This window comes from Mchenga conophoros, linkage group LG19 (genome assembly GCF_057382185.1).
Source record: "Mchenga conophoros isolate Kocher_MC1m ecotype Shallow Benthic linkage group LG19, M_conophoros_male_GT1.1, whole genome shotgun sequence".
NCBI lineage: Eukaryota > Metazoa > Chordata > Actinopteri > Cichliformes > Cichlidae > Mchenga > Mchenga conophoros.
The window spans coordinates 12,983,448-13,001,645 of NC_140544.1; the positions used below are offsets into that span (position 1 = coordinate 12,983,448).

The window sequence follows — 18,198 nt, forward strand, 5'->3', positions numbered from 1 at the left end:
TCCAGCCAGTGACTTTTTGACCTTCACTGCTTTTGAAATAAATCTGGGCTGACCTCGCCCCGCTAAGCTGCCTGACAGGGACTTGTTTGGATATCGTTCCTGTGCCGAGGACTCAGGGCCTCTTCCCAGTGTCTTTCTCATTTTTAATATTCTTACCTAAGAAATTTCTTATTGTTAATATAATTTTTACTCCCTTTGGTTCCAAATGCTTGATGCCAGACTGAACATAATTCCCACAGCACCACCTCACGGGTACACCTATCCTAGTGTTCCATATCAGAGCACTGAAAGGAACCACACAACCATAATTGAGCCATGAATCCACTGAAAGGTGAGACCGGGTCTTGACTCAGTTTGGGAGAATGTATGGAGGTCGGTCAGGAGGGGTGGGGAGGTGTAGATGTTGAACCCCTCGGAGTGTGTTCCACTCTGGGAAGCTTGGCCCGCAAATGGCTGGGGATCATTCTCTGGGTGGTGTATGCATGCCTTGCATACCACAGCTGTGACATGTGTGTGTGTTTGTGTGGAGGGGGGTTGTTCTAGTGGGTGAACAGGGGGAACGAGACGGACCCACGTAGGGATGCTCTAAAAGAAGGAGGAAATCATAAATTGCACTTAATGAAGCAGGAGAAGGGGGCTCGGCGCCGTGTTTTTGTTAACGTAGGGTCACATGAGGGATAAATGATGGGAAAGGAAATTTGACAATTAGGTTTAAAAGGAAGAAGCTGGTATACAAAAGCATGTATGCAGGATATAGAAGCTTTCCACTGGCTTTCATAACTCTTAAAACACATGACCCCTGACCTCTCGGAGAAAAAAAAACGCAGTGTCACTGCAGCGACCGTGGGATGCACGGTTCTAGCCAACGAGACCTCATTAATAGCCGACAGTCTGATTCACTGTCTCGGTGTCTGTGTTGGTGACAAAGCAGCCCCAGTGCCATCTCAAAGTCTCTTCTGAGTGCGCTGCGTGTTATGTAACAGGTTTTCTCTTGGAAAGCCGGGCCCTGTCACTCAAATTCCAGAGGAGGCCATTAAAATTCCTCGCTTCTCATTGATGTGCTGTTGTTCTGTGATCATCGAGTTCTGCGGAGGGCCTCTTTGAGATAAAGGATGTTGCCGGGAGGCTGAACAGCAGATTAACGTGGGACACCTCAGAGAGCTGGAAGTCCTAGGTTTGGAATAATCGAACTTTTTTAGAGGGATTCAAAATGTTTATCCATAACTAATGGCTTACTACTTCAACCATTCGGCTACTACTCTATTTACCAGATATTCAGTATGCTAGTGAACACAACTGCTTCAACTCCATATTTCTATCCTTAACTGACAACATCCACTGTTAGTCCACGTCTGCATTTTAGCTACAACTGTAACGACTCATCACCGCTACAGATGAAAAGGAACAGTTTTACTTGCTTGTGATGGAATAAAATGACTGAAATGCAGTGTGTTTACATGTTCGTGCTTATATGTTTACTCATTTCTTCTTTCATCTAACTGTTAAAGCTGAATCTGTTTTTCATGTGTTTTGTCTTAAGACATATTTTATGTTCATTTTTCATCTTCAGGCACACAAACACTGATAAAAAATACTTTTAGTGTTGACCTTTATGCTACCTCTATTTTTTCTCACAGTTTATTGAATGGTTATGATTTACTGATCACGTCTTAGACATTATTTATTTGAGGAGAATATAATTTTCTATCCAATGGGTGTCATATATTAGAGTTTTTAATCAAAACAAGAGACACGTGCACATTTAGGTTTTCATTTCAAATAAAAGATAAAACGTCTTCTTTAAAATGCTTTGATGCACTTCTTTAAACTCCTTTATGTATAGCAGTGATGCTGTGCATGTACTCAGGACTTTTATTATTTCCACTGCTTGTTCTTACCTTCACTTAACTTTTCTGCTCACCTGTTCGGGTCAGACTTCTAAAACTTGTCTTGTTTTCCTGAACAGATGAATGAATTTTTCAATTTGTGCCAAATTATAAACAATTCACAAGAGAACAAAGTTTAAAATGTGTCCACAATCTTCCAGACATCTGAAGCAGCTGGAAAATAAAGTCTTGCTCATTCTCCAGCTGAGTGGCAGACTGTGGCAGTGACAGCCCGGAGAAGGAGGCCCATCCCCCCGCTGCAGATTGGACAAAGCCCGGCCGCCACGCCCAGGGGAGGGGTCTCCGGTCGATTTTGAGGCGCGGTTGAAATACTCACAGCCGTCTCCCTGACATCCTTTAATTTGAGCTCAGCCTCCGTGGGGTTCACACACGCTTAAGGGGGGGTCTTCTCGTTGACAAACCTTTGTAAGGGAGAAGGAGATCCTGTCGGATTTTCACCTCTGTTTTTTAGGCGGAAAGCTCTCACCTATCCCAGAACTGGATTTTTAAATCTCAAAAACTCGAGGGTTTTCTTTTTCGATTTTATTTTTTGTTCATAAAAACTAAAGGAAAGACAGAAATGGGAGCCCAGTTGTCCAAGGGTGGAGTAGCTGTTGAGGGCAAAGCCGCCGCCGACCCTGCTGCTGCTAAAGCCAACGGCCAGGTGAGTAAAGCGGGCCTGGTGCGCCCGAGCATCAGCGGGGAGCCACATGGCACCCGACGCCCACTGGCGGCATGGGTGCCGCGGTGGGGGGCTGGCGGTCGCTCCTTCGTGTCAGGGTTCGTTCATAGCTGTGGGGGGAAAACACTTAAAACTGAATTTAGCCTAAAATGAGGGCATCGGGAGACCTCCGGCTGGGCAGCCGTCGAGCAGCGCGCAGTTGCCCGCCTGCCTTTGTTAATTCCGCCTGCTGTCCCACTGGGGAGATTTACGCGCACATTTCACCCGAGAGCGTCGGATTTGGGTCCCCGTGTGAGTTTTGAGCGTGTTTTCTGTCATGAGTTGAGCGGATAGTCGCTCTGAGCGTCGAACAAAAGATGTGAGGCGAGCGGTGCAAAGGATGCAAATGCGCTCTGCTGGAGGCGCATTTTGCGGAGTTGCAAACAAAGCGCGTGCAGGCGCCAGTTCTGACCCCATTTCCCCCCCGGCTGTTACCCACACACAGTCTCTCTCTCTCACACACACACACACACACACACACTGTGGAGTGGGTTTCCGCGTAAACTTTGAACAATTTAAATATGTTAGAAGTGAATTGTGCGTTTCGATTAGTGGTGTGTGACTGATCCGGTCAGGATACGCGTTATTACAGAGATGCCCAGATGAACTCATGTGACCCACTTCGAGACATGTAAAAACGTCCCTGTTGCTGCTGTTGGCGAGTGCGTGGACTGATTGTGGCTTTGTCTGAGCTGAAGCTGATGTGAGCTGTCTGCGCTCTTGCGTGGAGCTGGTAGATGTAGGATGAGAGCGCAGAGCAGGTTTCACGGGGATTCCTTTGTTCCCCAACTTGCTGGTAGTGTTGATGTTTTTGATGTAGCACTACTGCCCCCGTGTGCCAGCTCAGAGTAATACAGACAGCTGTTAAATCCCCCCCCCCCCCCCCCTCCCACCACAGTCAGAGCTGCTCTCCTGAAGAATAACATGGATTAACTGTAGGCATAAATGGGCTAATGTTAATGTGTTTACAGTGCGCTCATCTCATTATGCATAAATAATTCTTCGTTTCCGCAGGCAGTGTGTTTGCGTTGACCCACCTCCAGTGTTTTAATCTATGACTCTTTCTCTCTGCAGGAGAACGGCCATGTCAAAACCAACGGCGATGTTTCAGCCAAACCCGACGGGGAAGCAGCGGCCGCGGATGGAAATGGAACCGCGGAGCCAGCCAAGGAGGGCGAGACCAGCGCCGGAGACGCTATCGAGCCTGCTCCTGCGGCCGAGGGCGAGGCAGCCAAAGCGGAGGGCGAGGCTGCCAAGGAGGTCAAGAAGAAGAAGAAGTTCTCCCTGAAGAACTCCTTCAAGTTCAAGGGCATCTCGCTGAAGAAGAACAAGAAGGGCAGCGAGGAGGGCAAGGAGGAGGCCACCTCCCCTACGACCGAGGACAAGCCCGAGGAGAACGGCCATGCAGCCAAGGAAACCAAAGAGGAGACGCCGGCCACCGAGGCTAAAGAGGGCGAGGCCGCAGAGGCCGCTCCTGCACCCGAGGAAGAGGCCAAGGCCGCCGAGGAGGCCCCACCAACAGAGGCCGCACCCGCCGAGGAGGCCCCTGCCGAGGACACGACACCCGCAGCCTCCGAGGGCGAGGCCAAGGCAGAGTGACTGCACTCCAGCACGGCACCTGAACTGATTTTCCAAGATTAAAGTATATAAAAATATATATGAGAGACTCGTGCCACGCTCATAAAGTTATAAACAAAACTACAAAAGAAGACAAAGGATATATCACGTTTGCTGATTCAACCACCAGTTCACTGCCTTTTATTAGTTCTTCGACAGACGGAAACTCACCGGGCCCTCTCATGATGAAAGCGTTGGCTGGCGTTGCCCCCTCATGGTACACACAGGGACTGGCGTGCGGCGAAGGTAATGGATTGGATGTGGAGCGAATCAGGAATACTGACTTATTTTCCCAATTCATGGAGAAGCATCCTTTTAAACAGCGTGGCAGCCCTATAACATCTTATTTTTCTTTCTCATCTTTTTTTGGGATCTAAAAATTGTCACCGTCGGCGGAGCGGGGCAGACCATCTCCTTCACTCGAAATGACTGATATATGGACACATAAACCTTTCAGATCATCTTATTAATTTTTAGAATTCTACATTCCTATGTTTTACCCCCAAATTTCAAGTATTTTGTCATGTATAGGGAGGAGAACATCAAGGAGGGGAGGTGGAAAAAGATGTCTTTGTTCGTGCATTTTGGTTCTTTTTCTGGCTAAAACCACATTCGAGCTTCTTGAGTGTTGCAGTGTTCACATTTCAGAATTTATGGCGCAGGGGTTGGGATTGTGTACAAAAAAATGTGAGCTTTTTATCTGCAAACTGTCTCTGTAAATATGTTTTGGCCAATATTTTTGGTTCTCTTTATTTTGCTATCGTTTGAAGATGTTAATGGTTTTACTGTAACTTTTAATAAGGGTAAATAAATGTTTGATCCCCTCTGTCTGTCTTCTGCCTTGTGATTCGCCAAGACCGGAAAATCTGGCTGCTTAAACCTGCAATCTGGACTGATTGCAGTACCACATATAGATGGGATACTATAAACTGGATTCAAACACATGATGGCATATTGACACCACATGAATAAATATCAGGTGTGCATGTACAGGTCATGACAGCAGTAGACACCCTGAGAAATTAAATTATTAACAAAAGGAAAGATTTAAAGCATCATTGTCATGCAAACATAACCTTAATGCAAGAGCTACACGACCTCATCTGGTCCAGTATGTGGTCATAAAGCATGCTGAGTCACGTGTAGCAAAGCAAAGCATAAATATACATATATCCTTACATAACTAATTAACGTTAGGACGCAACATATGGGATACGCAGGCACTAGAGGCCATTTATTTGGCGACCCTCTAGTTGTAATTGGTGGTCTTTATCTCCCTCTGCTGGAGCGACTGCTGTACTGCAAGTGCCTGTGCCGCCTGTTGCCTTCCGGTTAATCATGAACGTTTCGTTTACACGTTGTTGGTGTTTGATGATAAATCGCAGTTGCAGCCTCCTTTTCCTCACAGCTTTGGTAAGCCTTTAACCACACGCACACACAGATTTAAACCGATCAGCTCGTCGAACATCGACGAGTCTACACAGTGGCTGCCACCCACTCATATGTCAATCAAGATTATCCTTCGCTCCTATTGGTAGTTGCTAAGTTGAGTTAAATTTAACTCAGCCCACTTTGTTACGTTTACTTTTTTTGTTTTTTTGCAGACTTTTTACAGTGAAAGCCGTATTTACTGTTAGAGTGGCGCAGAAACAAAAGCGAACATGGCGTCAAACGCTGCCCACCGTTTATCTATGTATCATGTTTGCATACTGGTCCCGCTGATGTCCAGACTCAGTAATATTCGTGCGGGTTCACAGACGAGGTGGCCGAGTGGTTAAGGCGATGGACTGCTAATCCATTGTGCTCTGCACGCGTGGGTTCGAATCCCATCCTCGTCGCAGTGAATGTTTTGTAGGTAAAACCTGAAATGGGTATTATTCCGTGTGACAGTTCGACTCGGATCCTTTTTTAACAACACGTTCCGTCTTGAAGTAAAGAGACATTTAAATTTTTTAAAAGATCTGTCGCCCTTTTTGGCTTTTTTGTTAAACTGCTTTGAAAAATTGGATGAAAACCGCATTACTCTTGTCTTTTAAATTCCTTGTGCAACAGGGGTGTCAAACATCAGGGTTGAGGGCCAGAACTGGCCCACCAAAGGGTCTAATTTGGCCATCTGGATGTCTTAGCAATGTGCTAAAACTATAGTGAAGTCATGTCTTTTTCTTTTTTTTTTAAATGCATTGCTTTCCTTTTATTGGGTCTGGCAACATTAAAGATGAGTAAAAACATAATAAATGTAATTAATTTATAAATCCTGACAGGTTTTTAGTTACAAAACATGTAATGTGTCTATTTTCATGTGGATGCAATGATATTAAATACTGAAAGTAAACAGTTTAAAAGATGTTAAAATTTATTTTTTCATGCTGGAGTTTTTAACTTCATGAGCTGTCTGTGTTTCATGAAATAGAATTAAAAGTCTCACAATCATCATGAAATACCGCTGGTCACTTATTCGGGCAATTATACTGAAGCATTGCCTGACATACAAATAAAACTGTATGTAGTTCAAACAAATTTGAAGCATTATTGATATTAACTTAAATGTTCATAAAGTGTGCAAATATGCAAATAAATGTCACATTTGTTCAATTTTGAGAATGCTGCTATCTAGTGGTAACATGTTTAAACTGTTATTGTTCCACATTTTGACTTTTTTTGCTCAGGTTTCAGTCAGATAAATATGACAAATGGTGTATTTGTGAAGTACTCTGTGTTTTTAATGAAAAATGAAACCTTTATTTGCTGTTTAAGCAACAACGCAGCAGCATTGTAGGATAATACTGCACATATACAGCTTCATTCCTGCAAAGAAAAGACAGTCTACAGTCTGCTTTTTATTACAAGCAGATAAATATATCACTGTAATGTCAACAACAGCCTGTTATTTATATAAAAAATAATCTTGGACCACAGCATGTCATTCCAGCTGACTCATAGTCAGAGCAGAAGTGAGTGCGAAGATTAAACTAGAGATTAAAGTAGACATGTCTCGTAAAAATCACACAAAGACAGTAGCTAAGGTTCACACTCTCCACTTTAAATAGTAAAAATCTAATAACCGTAATTAAAGGTAAATTTTAAAACCTGGTGACTAAAGCTCATCTTAACAGGCCACACAGCAAAAATGTGTCTAAAACATGTCTCCCAGGTGTCCAGCAGATCACTTGTGTTTGCTTTCTAACCATTCCCAAACTTCAGCTCTGAAAACGGTTAGTGAGAGTCGGATATTTTCTTCTTTACTGTAAAACTTTGCTACCACCACCTGACAGCTACTCCGACTGACTTCTTTCCAAAAGTGGGATAAAAAAATGACTTAAGGATCATATTTCAAATTCTGTGGCCTTAACTTAACTCTTGGACCCAACTGCAGTAGTGGCCACAATTTGGATATCGCAGTCCGGCATTTTTGCCTGAAGGTCAAAGGGCCCAAGGCACAGTTTTTACACCCATCTGTTGCCATTTAGGTACCACCAGATTTGATAATCAAGAGCAAGCACAGGAGAAAAATCCATCCATCCATCTGCTGCTCCAAGCTAACCAGAGGAGCCCATCCTGTCCCTGCCCTTGTTCTAATCTCACCAGTGTGCCCCAAGGTTTTATCTCATGCTCCTCACTTAGAAGGCACCTACTTGGCACTTTAGTCTAATGGAGAGACCAGGCGCCTTTTCCACAATCTAATTTTTGGGACATAGATGAGACCATAGATGATGGTGGGAGTGTAGATCGATCAGTAAATCAACAGCTTTGTTTACATTTGGCATATTTTTCTGTTTAAGTATCAGAAAAGTCAGAAATAAAAACCACACCTGATGTTTTTAACTGGGGACAGACCTCCTGCCTCCATTGCTGCCCCGTGACATTACGGTGGCCTTATTAAAGCACAAGATTCAACCACCAGATGATGGCGCTAACAAAACGATAAAAATAGATGTGTCTATAATTAACACACATTTCACTGAATATTATTTTAATCTTTAGAATTGTATACAAAATTGTTAGATCTTTGTCAGGGTTGCAGTTTTACTGCAAAAACTGTGCATTAAATGCACCGTAGACCTCAGATCAGAACAAGCCGGGTGTATCTTAGTGTAAAGCAGGAATCTCAAACTCATTTCACATCCTGTGACACATCTTAAGTGTTCGAACCAGCCAAACACCCCTTTCTGTCAGTGTAAAGATGTTAAACTGCACAGTGCAGTTTCAACAGTGCAGTTTTAGATAGCAAGTGTTGTAATCTGCAATATTTACAATGGTGTGAGACAATTAATTAAATAGTCGTTTGCTGCAGATTCTTAAATCAATAACCTAAAATTAAATTCCATTTAATTTATCTTGTTGATACGGAATAACCTGAATGTTTGTCCTCGCATCTTTGTGACATAAACAGTGAAAAAATACGATGTCGGACCGCTGACAGTCCTCTTCTTCAGCAGTGTTTTCTGGTCAGCAGCTCTAGGTGCCATTTCTTTAACGCAGCTGACATCATGAACGTTTCATATGCAGCTGGATGAGAGGATCATAATCCACAGGAACTAGGGATGGGTACCGGTATCCGGTGCCATTATGACACCGGTTCTGTCATAAACGGTAGTAACCAGACCGAAAAGCAGCGCACATTTCGGTGCTTTTTTTTCCCTGAGATGTCATACACTTTGGATTCCAGCCAATCATTTTACCTTTGCGAGCGTAGTAGGTGGGCCCAGGTACGTACGTTCTTTTAGAGCAGAGCTACAGATTAGAAATGCCCAAGGCGAAGCGGTCAAAAGTCTGGCTGTACTTCACAGCAAAAGATGCAAACTCAGCAGCCTGCAACAAGTGCTTGAAGCTGATATTGTGCAAAGGAGGTAACACCTCGAATCTGATGAAACACCTGGCGACGTATAGCATTTTGTTAAAAGCCGAGAAATGCGCCGTATTTGATAGCTTGCTGCAAGAGCTCACACCGAGCACATCTACTGCGGGTGTGGTGCCTGTTATTGGACCCGGAGTTAGCAACATCCCCCAAGAACCCGAAGAATAGAGTCCTGGCCCCTAGCCCTGCCAGTGTAGCAGAAATGATGACGGATGATGATGCAGCAGCAGCCGTTCTTCTCTGCGTGAGTAGCTTAATGTTGTTCGTGTGTAATTTACGTTGAGTAGGCTAACCACGTTATTACATTAATGCATGTAGGGTGAACTAGCAAACACCGTCGTAGTTACATGCGGCTGTCTTCTTGTTTGATGGCAGATGCTCCCTTCACCCTGGCCAAAAAGGCTAAAATGACCAAAGAAAAAGTGGAAAACAGTTAAACATGAGAGGTTTTTGTACAAAGATTGTTTTTTCCATTGTTTAAGCACTGCTTCCAGCCAAGAGTGATACTATAAATCCCCTATAGCTGCAGAAAACTCTAACATTGTTATCTTTTTACAAAAAAACAGCTGAACATGAGAGGTTTCTGGACCAATTTTGTGTTCTCCATTCTTTAAGCACCGGTTCGAGCACCGTTTAAGCACCGGCACTGTTTCAAAAGTACCAGTTTGGTACTGGTATCGGATAAAACCTAAACAATACCCATCGCTTACAACCCTTTTTGATCAGTTTCAGTAGTCTTATTGGGTACTTTCTGTTCCTGTTGGCGAGCCATGATTGCAGCTTGCAGAATGCTAGAGTACTGTAGTTTTAGCATCCTTCCTCTTGCTTAACTCCAGCTCGCTGTCGGTCACTGTCGGATCTCTCCTGCTTCTGCACTGAGAGCGGGCTGGAGCAATGGTAGTGAGCTCGTGCTGGTCAGCGAAGACGAGCCTCTCGTTCTCATGTCGGATCTTTAATATTTTCATGATGCGCTTGCCGATGAGGTAAATCATTTCGAGGATACACATGAGGATGCAAACCGCACTGGAGATGACCATGAACAGCATGAAGATCTTTTTTTCCGTCGGACGGCTGATAAAGCAGTCAACGGTGTTGGGGCACGGCGACAGCTGACACTTGGACAACCTGACAGAAAAGAGTACAGCAGGTTTTAACGAGTTCAGAACAACACTGGTTCATTTTAATAACAGTAAGTTACCAGCATTACCTGGGCAGGTCATATCCATGATATAACTGAAACAGGATATAGAGAAAAGCTGAGTCAAATCCAGCTTTGAAGATCAAACTCAGCAGATACGTCCACCATAGGCCTCCTCTCTTCTTGCCAGGGTTGGCGTAGAGGTGCGAGCCCTGGTGCAGCTCGACATATTTCCTGTCCTTTCCTTCACGGAGTTTCACGTGAGCCATCACCATCAGAGACGGGCAGGTGACAAAGATGAGCTGCAGCGCCCACAGGCGGATGTGGGAGATGGGGAAGATGTGGTCGTAGCAGACATTGGTACAGCCGGGCTGCAAAACAAAGTCAGGGTCGTAACTCGCTTAAGTAGCTCGTCTCACGTCTCAGATGGAGAAAATCAGCAAGAGCAAAGGATTTTTGCATTAAAGAGAAACTTGGAGAAAAGAAAGTGGCTGTATTTTTATTTTAGAGTACAGCTAATGCAGATGTCATATGATGATAAATACAAACAGAGGGACTGTTGTGGTGTCAGAATGAGAAGCTGATGCAGAAGGTTTTAATGCCTCTGTATGACGCTAAAAACTGACGATGCTTTGAAACCAGTTTCTGCTTTTAGGGCATAAATATAAAACAAAAATAAAGTTTAAGACAAAAGATACAAAAAGAACCAGGTTAGTGAGACATGAAGTATTTTGCTTTTCTTTACTTTTTGCTTGCTTTCATTTATTTGAGAAGATATCCTATAATTATAATATGCTGTACACAATATGCTTTTAATACAAGGCTTTTAATGTAACACCAACACTAATTCAGTCTTACAATCTAATTTGGTAAATACGTGACAAATGAAAGGAAAAGCTCAAATAAACGAGTGACTGCAGAGGCTTTCACCGAAGTGCACAACTGAATTAACATTCAGTCGAGGTTTAAGGCAGGCATTGGAAATGCTGGGTAGGTTCTGTATTGATCGTGAGAGGAGAAGATCCCACTGATTAAATGGAAGACAAATAAATCGCAGCGCACAAAAGCTGCAAAACTGGCTCCTGTTTTAATAGGAACAGTGAGCAAAGGAAGGTTTGCCTTTATGATGTGTGGAAAAGTCATCAATAATCGTTTTGTGGTCACGTTCAGTGGCTGTGATGCTCGTGCATTAGTGTGAACAGTAAGGATAAACAGACCACAAGGTGAAAGTTCATAAACCCGTCCTATTGGTGGCATTTTTCGGCGCACCTGTACTCTGACAGGGAAGGATCAAATCACTACATTAGTGGCGTCCGGTGATTCTTGGAACACAAGAGATGGATTAACAGTATGAAAACGATGTGAGTCATATTTATGAAGTTACATTTGTTTTGTTCACGACCGCCGTTCATGTCGACTGAACTTTTTTACGATCACTTCGTTAGTGTCTTCCTGATGTTCGGTTCAACCGTGTTGTCTCGATGTGATATCTGTCTGTTGTTTTGACTTTCATCGCAGTGTTCGACTGTGTCGTGCTGCACATCACACACAGAGCAACACAGTCAAATGACATAAAGACTACATGCAAAACAGAGCGCTCACAACACGAGACCAAAGAGGTAAAGCTGCACTGACAGACCGAAGTCACTGCTGGGCAATTTTTCATCTTTTAGTTCATATGACAAAGTTTCAGCGTTCTTCATTATATAACAGTTTCAAATTTAGAATAAAAAGTTCTGTATAGAGAAGACTGAAACATTATATCAGAAAGCTGCACTGAATTTATGTAGATCCCAGCCTGCCAACATATTGTGTCTAAGAGGGAATTTCGTCTTTTGCAGTTACCTTTGTTAGAAAAAGTTAGATGCATTCACTGAGTCATAGTACTTTAACAACGTTCTGAAAGAATTAAAAGTTCAACTTATGGGATAATATAATTAAATAAAATTTTGTATCCTTTAAAAAATATGCAGGATTACAGATTTCCTGCTACCGCGAAGGTCAAATACAAGGTCAGTATAGAGGTGAAATAGAGGCTTCATTAGATTTATGATGATACTTAATATATTTTACATTTCATTAAACTTGGATGAAGAGCAGAGAGGAAGGTTTCTTCAGTCCATTCAGGTAACGGGGTAATTAACCCTGGATCCCTCCCAATATGCAAGGACATGTCAGCGTATGTTTGTGAGTCGTCAGGAGATGAAAGGACAGAAAAAAACAAGTTCGTCCCGAAGACGAAACAGCTAAGAGCGAGCTGAGCGATGCAGTCACAGCTCGATTTGTGTGACCTTAACGTCTCATATGATGGCAAGGTGTGGCCATGGCTCACAGACATGTTCTGCCACTTTGAGATGTGTTGGCTACATCGGTTTCAGAAGCGCTTTGGCTGAACATCAGGATGCTTTGACAGGTAATTAACCATCAGGCACGATGTTTATGTGGGTGGAAAACAACCTTGTATGTGGAAGACTTGGTGAATCAAACCTGAGGAGGAGTGAAGCTGTTCTGGGCTAACATCTTTGTTTTCAGTTAAATTTCTTCACAGAAGCTTTATTATAATCCAAAATGACCCAATTAGACCATCCAAAGGCACTGTATGTGTGAGTAAGCCATTTGGTAGCTGAATCTTTTTCTTTAATCAACTGCTGGTTGGTGATAGTTTTCTGCATCAGTAACCAACACAAATTCAACTTTTGAGGACAGCTGACATTAATTGTCAGCCCATTTTCTTTTCATTTATCTATGCTTTGGACTGTAAAGCACATTCTTTCAAACCAAGACCACAACCACCATCACCACCTCTGAAGTGACTCGGGCAGGTTAACTTTCCAGTTTTAAAAACGTCTCTATATTGAGTGTAAATGTAGAAAATCAGTGGACCAGATTTCCCTGAAGGGCTTATGAACCAGTGCTGTAACATTCTCAACAACTCTTATTTCTCCCTGTCACTGAAAAACATTGGAAGGTGGGGTTAGTGACAGCCTTACCTGTCGGGTGTTACACACAAAGTCTTTGTTTTCGTCACCCCACACCCTCTGAGCTGCCACCACGAACACCAACACTCGGAACACGAACACCATGGACAGCCAAATCCGCCCAAACGCCGTGGAGTACTGATTGACTCCGCTCAGCAGATTCTCCAATCCTGACCAGTTCATCCCTGTCGCTGCTGGACTGGCCTTGGAGATAAATGCTCTGTGAAGAAAAACAAAAATACTAATTACCTTCCCTTAGATTTAGCTTTGCATTCTATTCTTATTCTCAAATTTGGTCTTGCTATCGTTAAGGATCAGCTGCAATGTGGGTCACATAAATACATGTCTGGGCTTGCATGAATTCATTCGTATCAGCCAAACAGGAGAGAGTACACATTTAGAAACACTGTAGGTTTGCACAACAGTACAACTGCTGATTCCCTTTAATGCCCAATAAATCATTATTTAGGCTTATTCATCTTATCTGGATCCTCACTAATGAAACTGCATGCTTCAGTAACTGTAACAAAATGTAAACAGTTAAAATAAAATAAAATAAGGGCCATAAAATGATGAATAAAACAAATCTACCGTTTGTTTGCATTTGCCTACATGTAGAAAAATATGACCACCACAATTTTATGTTAGTTTAAATTAGCTGTGACAGCTGACATCCTCTGAGATTGAAGCATTAAATCTAGGCAAACGTGCCAAAAACCAGCCCCAGAAACAAGTCAGGCCCTGTGGACTTAGTTTAAAAACCCAAATTTAGAGCAGAAACAAGCACACTTAAGGCCAGCTCATTTTATTCTTTTCATAACAAATCTACAGGAGATTAACTTTTGTTTAACGCACCCATTTACAGTGTATACAAGGCTTAAAGTTATGTATTATTGTGGGCGTGGTTCCCTTGGTTGACAGTTGGGTGCCTGCACAAGTGGCTAACGCTCTTTATCTCATTTGTCGTTTGTCATATTGGTGCCTTTTGAAGCTGACAAGTCTGTGTTCCAGTTTTATTGGTTCTAGTATTAGAACAAGTATCTGATTCTGAATGCATGCAGTTGACAGAAGCAGCTTGTTTATGAAGCAAGTGTTAAAGCAATATGGTCACATGTCCTTCAGCAATGTTTTTGGGCTGGTTAGAGCATCTAACCACTTGTTTACCTTACAAAATGTAAATGGAGCACTCAAAGTGATTTATATAACATGCCTCATTCACAAAAGCATTGTTTTTTGCTTTCTAGCTAACATTCACTCACATTCATGTTCCGATCGATGCATCGGAGAATGACTTGGGGTTTGTATCTTGCCCAAGGACATTTTGCATGCAGACTGGAGGAGCAGGGATCAAACCACTAACCATCCAGTAAATCTTTGACCTGCTCTAACTCCTGAAATGCAACCAACACATTTCTTTCTTGCAAAATGGATTATTGCATCTTTCTTAAGGACAAAACAAAGCATCACACACAAATGTGCAGGGAAGCTTGTGAAAATCTTGAATTGTATTAGAGTTATTGTGCTAATGCTTTTTTATTATAGACATTTGAGCTTCTCATATTAGAAAAAGACTCACGCTCTTCTCAGTTTGACTGTGTATGATGTCAGTGGCAGTGGATATACCCAATACGATCGTCACAGACACACTGCTCTGGCATTAAAACCTTAAAGGCAGATGAAATGGCTTGTTTCAGATAGAGGATAAATTCAGAGGCTGCCTTAAGGCTTGGGATAAGCCGAATAAGACTTATTTTGAGCAATGAATCCTCCAAAGTTACTCTACTACGGTCCAAGAATAGAAATATGAAGCTGTAAATAACTGAAGGTGTTTCTTAAATATGTACACATATAATCTGAGCACAACATGACTGTATGTCTGTGTGATTTTAACACCTAGAGAGTCTTTTATTAACACTGTGCTCTTGGATTCTATGTGCTCACAGGTTATCTGTCAGTATCAACTGTCTGCATGTTTGCTGCTGCTGAATGACATTTATCAGTGAACACCCTAATGACATGCACCCCAGCTTATCTATGAGGCTATGGTTTCTGAACACTGTTCAGTGTGTGCAATCAAAGTGAAGTTTTCTGAACTCTCAGAGTTTCCAAAGCTTGCAAAGACAAAAACATGCTTTTGATGCTTTTTGCTACATTTCTGCTTAGATTTTTATGTGCTTCAGGCAAATGTTAAATGCAGAAATATAGGAGAAGAAGCTTAAATGGAAGGCGTGGGTGTATTCTTTCAAAGAGAAAAGGATGAACTTTCAAAGTACTGCAGTCGTTTAGAAGAAGGAAATAAAATCCATATGGTTTCTGTAACACGCACAGGCCTCTGTGGTTTCTGGCACAGTAGAAGGTCAGTCAGTGTTTAGAAAAGAGTTAAATATTTGGAATTTACGAAAGAGCATTGGCTCAGTTTGGAGGAGTTTTCTCTGTTAACACTTTAAACTCCAGATTAACTCCTGCAGCAGAGGCTGTTTATGTTGGGGTCAGTATTTTTGAATTGAAGGCAGTATTCCAGGATGAATTTCCTTTTTTTTAAGACAAATTAAATATTGTTTTAAAAATAAAGAAACTGTTAAATCTTTGTAGAAACGGGGCAAAAAGTATTTTAAGATGGCAACAAAAAAGTCGATAATACAATGCATGTGTAAATCGTATTGTCATTGGGAGTGTACGGTCGACCTCTGACAAGCACAGACCAGCAAAACGGTGACCCAACTGAGACCATGAACTCAGGTATGGCCATTATTTTGGATGCTCAACACTGCTTACAATCAAACGTTTGACAGGTAAAATGCCACTAAGACACCTTCACCAAAACTTCCAGTTCAACCACTTTAACACCAATGGTTTACTCCTGGTGGATGGGAGTGGCATGCGTGGGAATGCAGGGAATGCAGATGTTCAGAGCAGCAAAGTGGACAGAAACAGGAAATAACAGGAAAAAAACAGCACGAAAAGCACAGACAGTTCTTCAGTGGACATTTTTCACTTGAGCTACTTGTATGTTATCATTTCTGTCGTCTGCACAGTTAGCTGAACGATCAACCACAGCATAAGAGAGCAGCTGACATGCAGCTGGTTGTGACGCTGCCCCCTGGTGGCATTAATCAGTTATAACATGTAGGTGACAATCTGCAAAGCTGTCCATAGGCTCTACGTAAGACCAACACACAGCCATTATTAGCTAAACCATTGCTCTGACTTTTTGAGGGTCCAGTAGGTTTATGACATGTAGAGTAGCCAAATTTCATTCCCAGAGTGAAAACGTTTTTAACTTTTTATGAAATTCTGTTGCTTCTTTTTTCTCCAAAAGGATCATTTCACATTTAATTGTAGCTAAAATGACACAATTTATTTAACAATTGTAAAAAGAAAAAATTGTATTTAAAAATTGTATAACCATTTTTGTTATACAAAATCACTGATATCAGTATTTTAGCTGTGCGGAAGTGAAGAAAGGTTTGAAAGCTTTTTGGGACCTGTTGTGCTGTTGGACAACAGAAGCAGAAAAACATAAATGAGAACAGCTTTGATGGGATTTCAGCTGTATTTAAGTTTATATGAGCACAGAGAAGAGGACAGAAGCAAACAGCTTGTAATGTTAGTCTGTGCTAAGACTAAACTTAAAGGGATTTCCCAATTTTTGTGGGACAATTATTGTTTAATAAAAGGAATCAGTAGTGGTTTCTACTAATGCCACTGTGGACGTGCTTTGTTCGTAGCTTGTACAGTCTAGTTTAACAGTAGTGGACTGAGAAGCAGCTGATCGTTGGTGGCGGGCATTCTGACAGTTTGTCAGTGATGCAGGAAAGAACCAAAAGAAATACAAACGAGCCATCCCAGGATCCTCAGCAGCAGTGTTTTGTACCATAGACATATATTTGGTTACAGTCATGTAAGAGACTAAAGCAAAGAGAAAACCTAAAAGACATAAAGGAGGCACTTTAATAGAAACTTTATGTATCATCGGTGGCTACATGGAAAGTTTTTACTGTAATGTGAACCCCGCTCCACCACGCCTCGGTCTTTTTGATGAACCTAGAGTTGACCACCATTTTTTTCCCCTCATATTCTAACACTTAGTCATAACAAAAGGAAATGTTTGTTCCATAGCTGGTTATTATTTTAAATGAGTTTCCCTATTTTTCTAGCATATAAACAACTCGTGTTCACCTTTTGCATTACTTTTAAAAAGAACAAAAACATACTTTAGCTTGGCCAGGGGAAAAATGACAGACTCCTGAATACAGTTTCCATGTTTACCGCTCACTCCTGACTTTAGGATACAGTAAAATTATTGAAAACCAAACAGAGAAAGGAACTTACTTGGAAGTGAAACGCCACTTAAACACCCCGTGTGCCGACACCAGCAGGCGAAGACTAAGCACTGAAGGGAAAAGCTACTTTCAGCTTTTCAGCTCCTTTCTTTCCCCTGCTGCCTCTGTCTACTCATTCTTTCCTCAGAACGCCTGCCAAACCAGATTCAGCAGCGACGTCATGACAGACGCACACATGAACATCGGCTGCGTAGACTCCACTCCCTAGAAAACATGTAACCTAACACGTTATAAATAAGTAAAGCAACAGACACAAATTCTTCATTGAGAAGGAAGACAGAACATCCAGCTATGTCAAACAGAAAGCCTGGTGTGTGTGTGTGTGTGTGTGTGTGTGTGTGTGTGTGTGTGTGTGTGTGTGTGTGTGTGTTTGGGGGTTGAAGAGAGTAACTAAGAGAGAAAACGCCACACCCTGAATGCGGACAGCTTGTGGAAACTAATGCAAATATCCTCAGATGGCAAACAGCTTAGCAGAATCATAGTATATCAAACAGGGTTGGGAGCAGATTGCAGCAGTTTATCTCAACCTGTTTAATGATTGTGACACACAGTAGATTAACAGAAATCAGCCTGGATCTTTGATCTGGATAAACCTTTCAAGTTTGTGTAACCATGTGCGATAGGTGGCTAATCAAAACAGTTTACAGTATAGGAAAAGCC

General features: G+C 42.2%; 2 protein-coding genes and 1 non-coding gene across 3 annotated transcripts; 2 read left to right on the forward strand and 1 right to left on the reverse strand.

The window, feature by feature from the left end:
• Positions 1 to 2,236: 2,236 nt before the first annotated feature.
• On the forward strand, positions 2,237 to 5,050 carry marcksl1a (MARCKS-like 1a). The gene is made up of 2 exons (XM_085256507.1): positions 2,237 to 2,550; positions 3,682 to 5,050. Exons 1-2 carry the CDS (start codon positions 2,467 to 2,469, stop codon positions 4,204 to 4,206), a joined length of 609 nt encoding a protein of 202 aa, XP_085112633.1. The 5' UTR covers positions 2,237 to 2,466; the 3' UTR covers positions 4,207 to 5,050.
• A 930-nt stretch (positions 5,051 to 5,980) lies between these two features.
• On the forward strand, positions 5,981 to 6,062 carry trnas-gcu (transfer RNA serine (anticodon GCU)). Its single transcript has one exon. It is a non-coding gene; the product is annotated as a tRNA-Ser (tRNA).
• A 497-nt stretch (positions 6,063 to 6,559) lies between these two features.
• LOC146551864 (gap junction beta-3 protein-like) lies at positions 6,560 to 17,843 on the reverse strand. The gene is made up of 4 exons (XM_085256506.1): positions 17,528 to 17,843; positions 13,208 to 13,415; positions 10,287 to 10,588; positions 6,560 to 10,204 (listed from the first exon to the last, which is right to left on the reverse strand). The coding sequence occupies exons 2-4, from the start codon at positions 13,376 to 13,378 to the stop codon at positions 9,871 to 9,873; spliced, it is 807 nt and encodes a 268-aa protein (XP_085112632.1). The 5' UTR covers positions 13,379 to 13,415; positions 17,528 to 17,843; the 3' UTR covers positions 6,560 to 9,870.
• Positions 17,844 to 18,198: the final 355 nt, after the last annotated feature.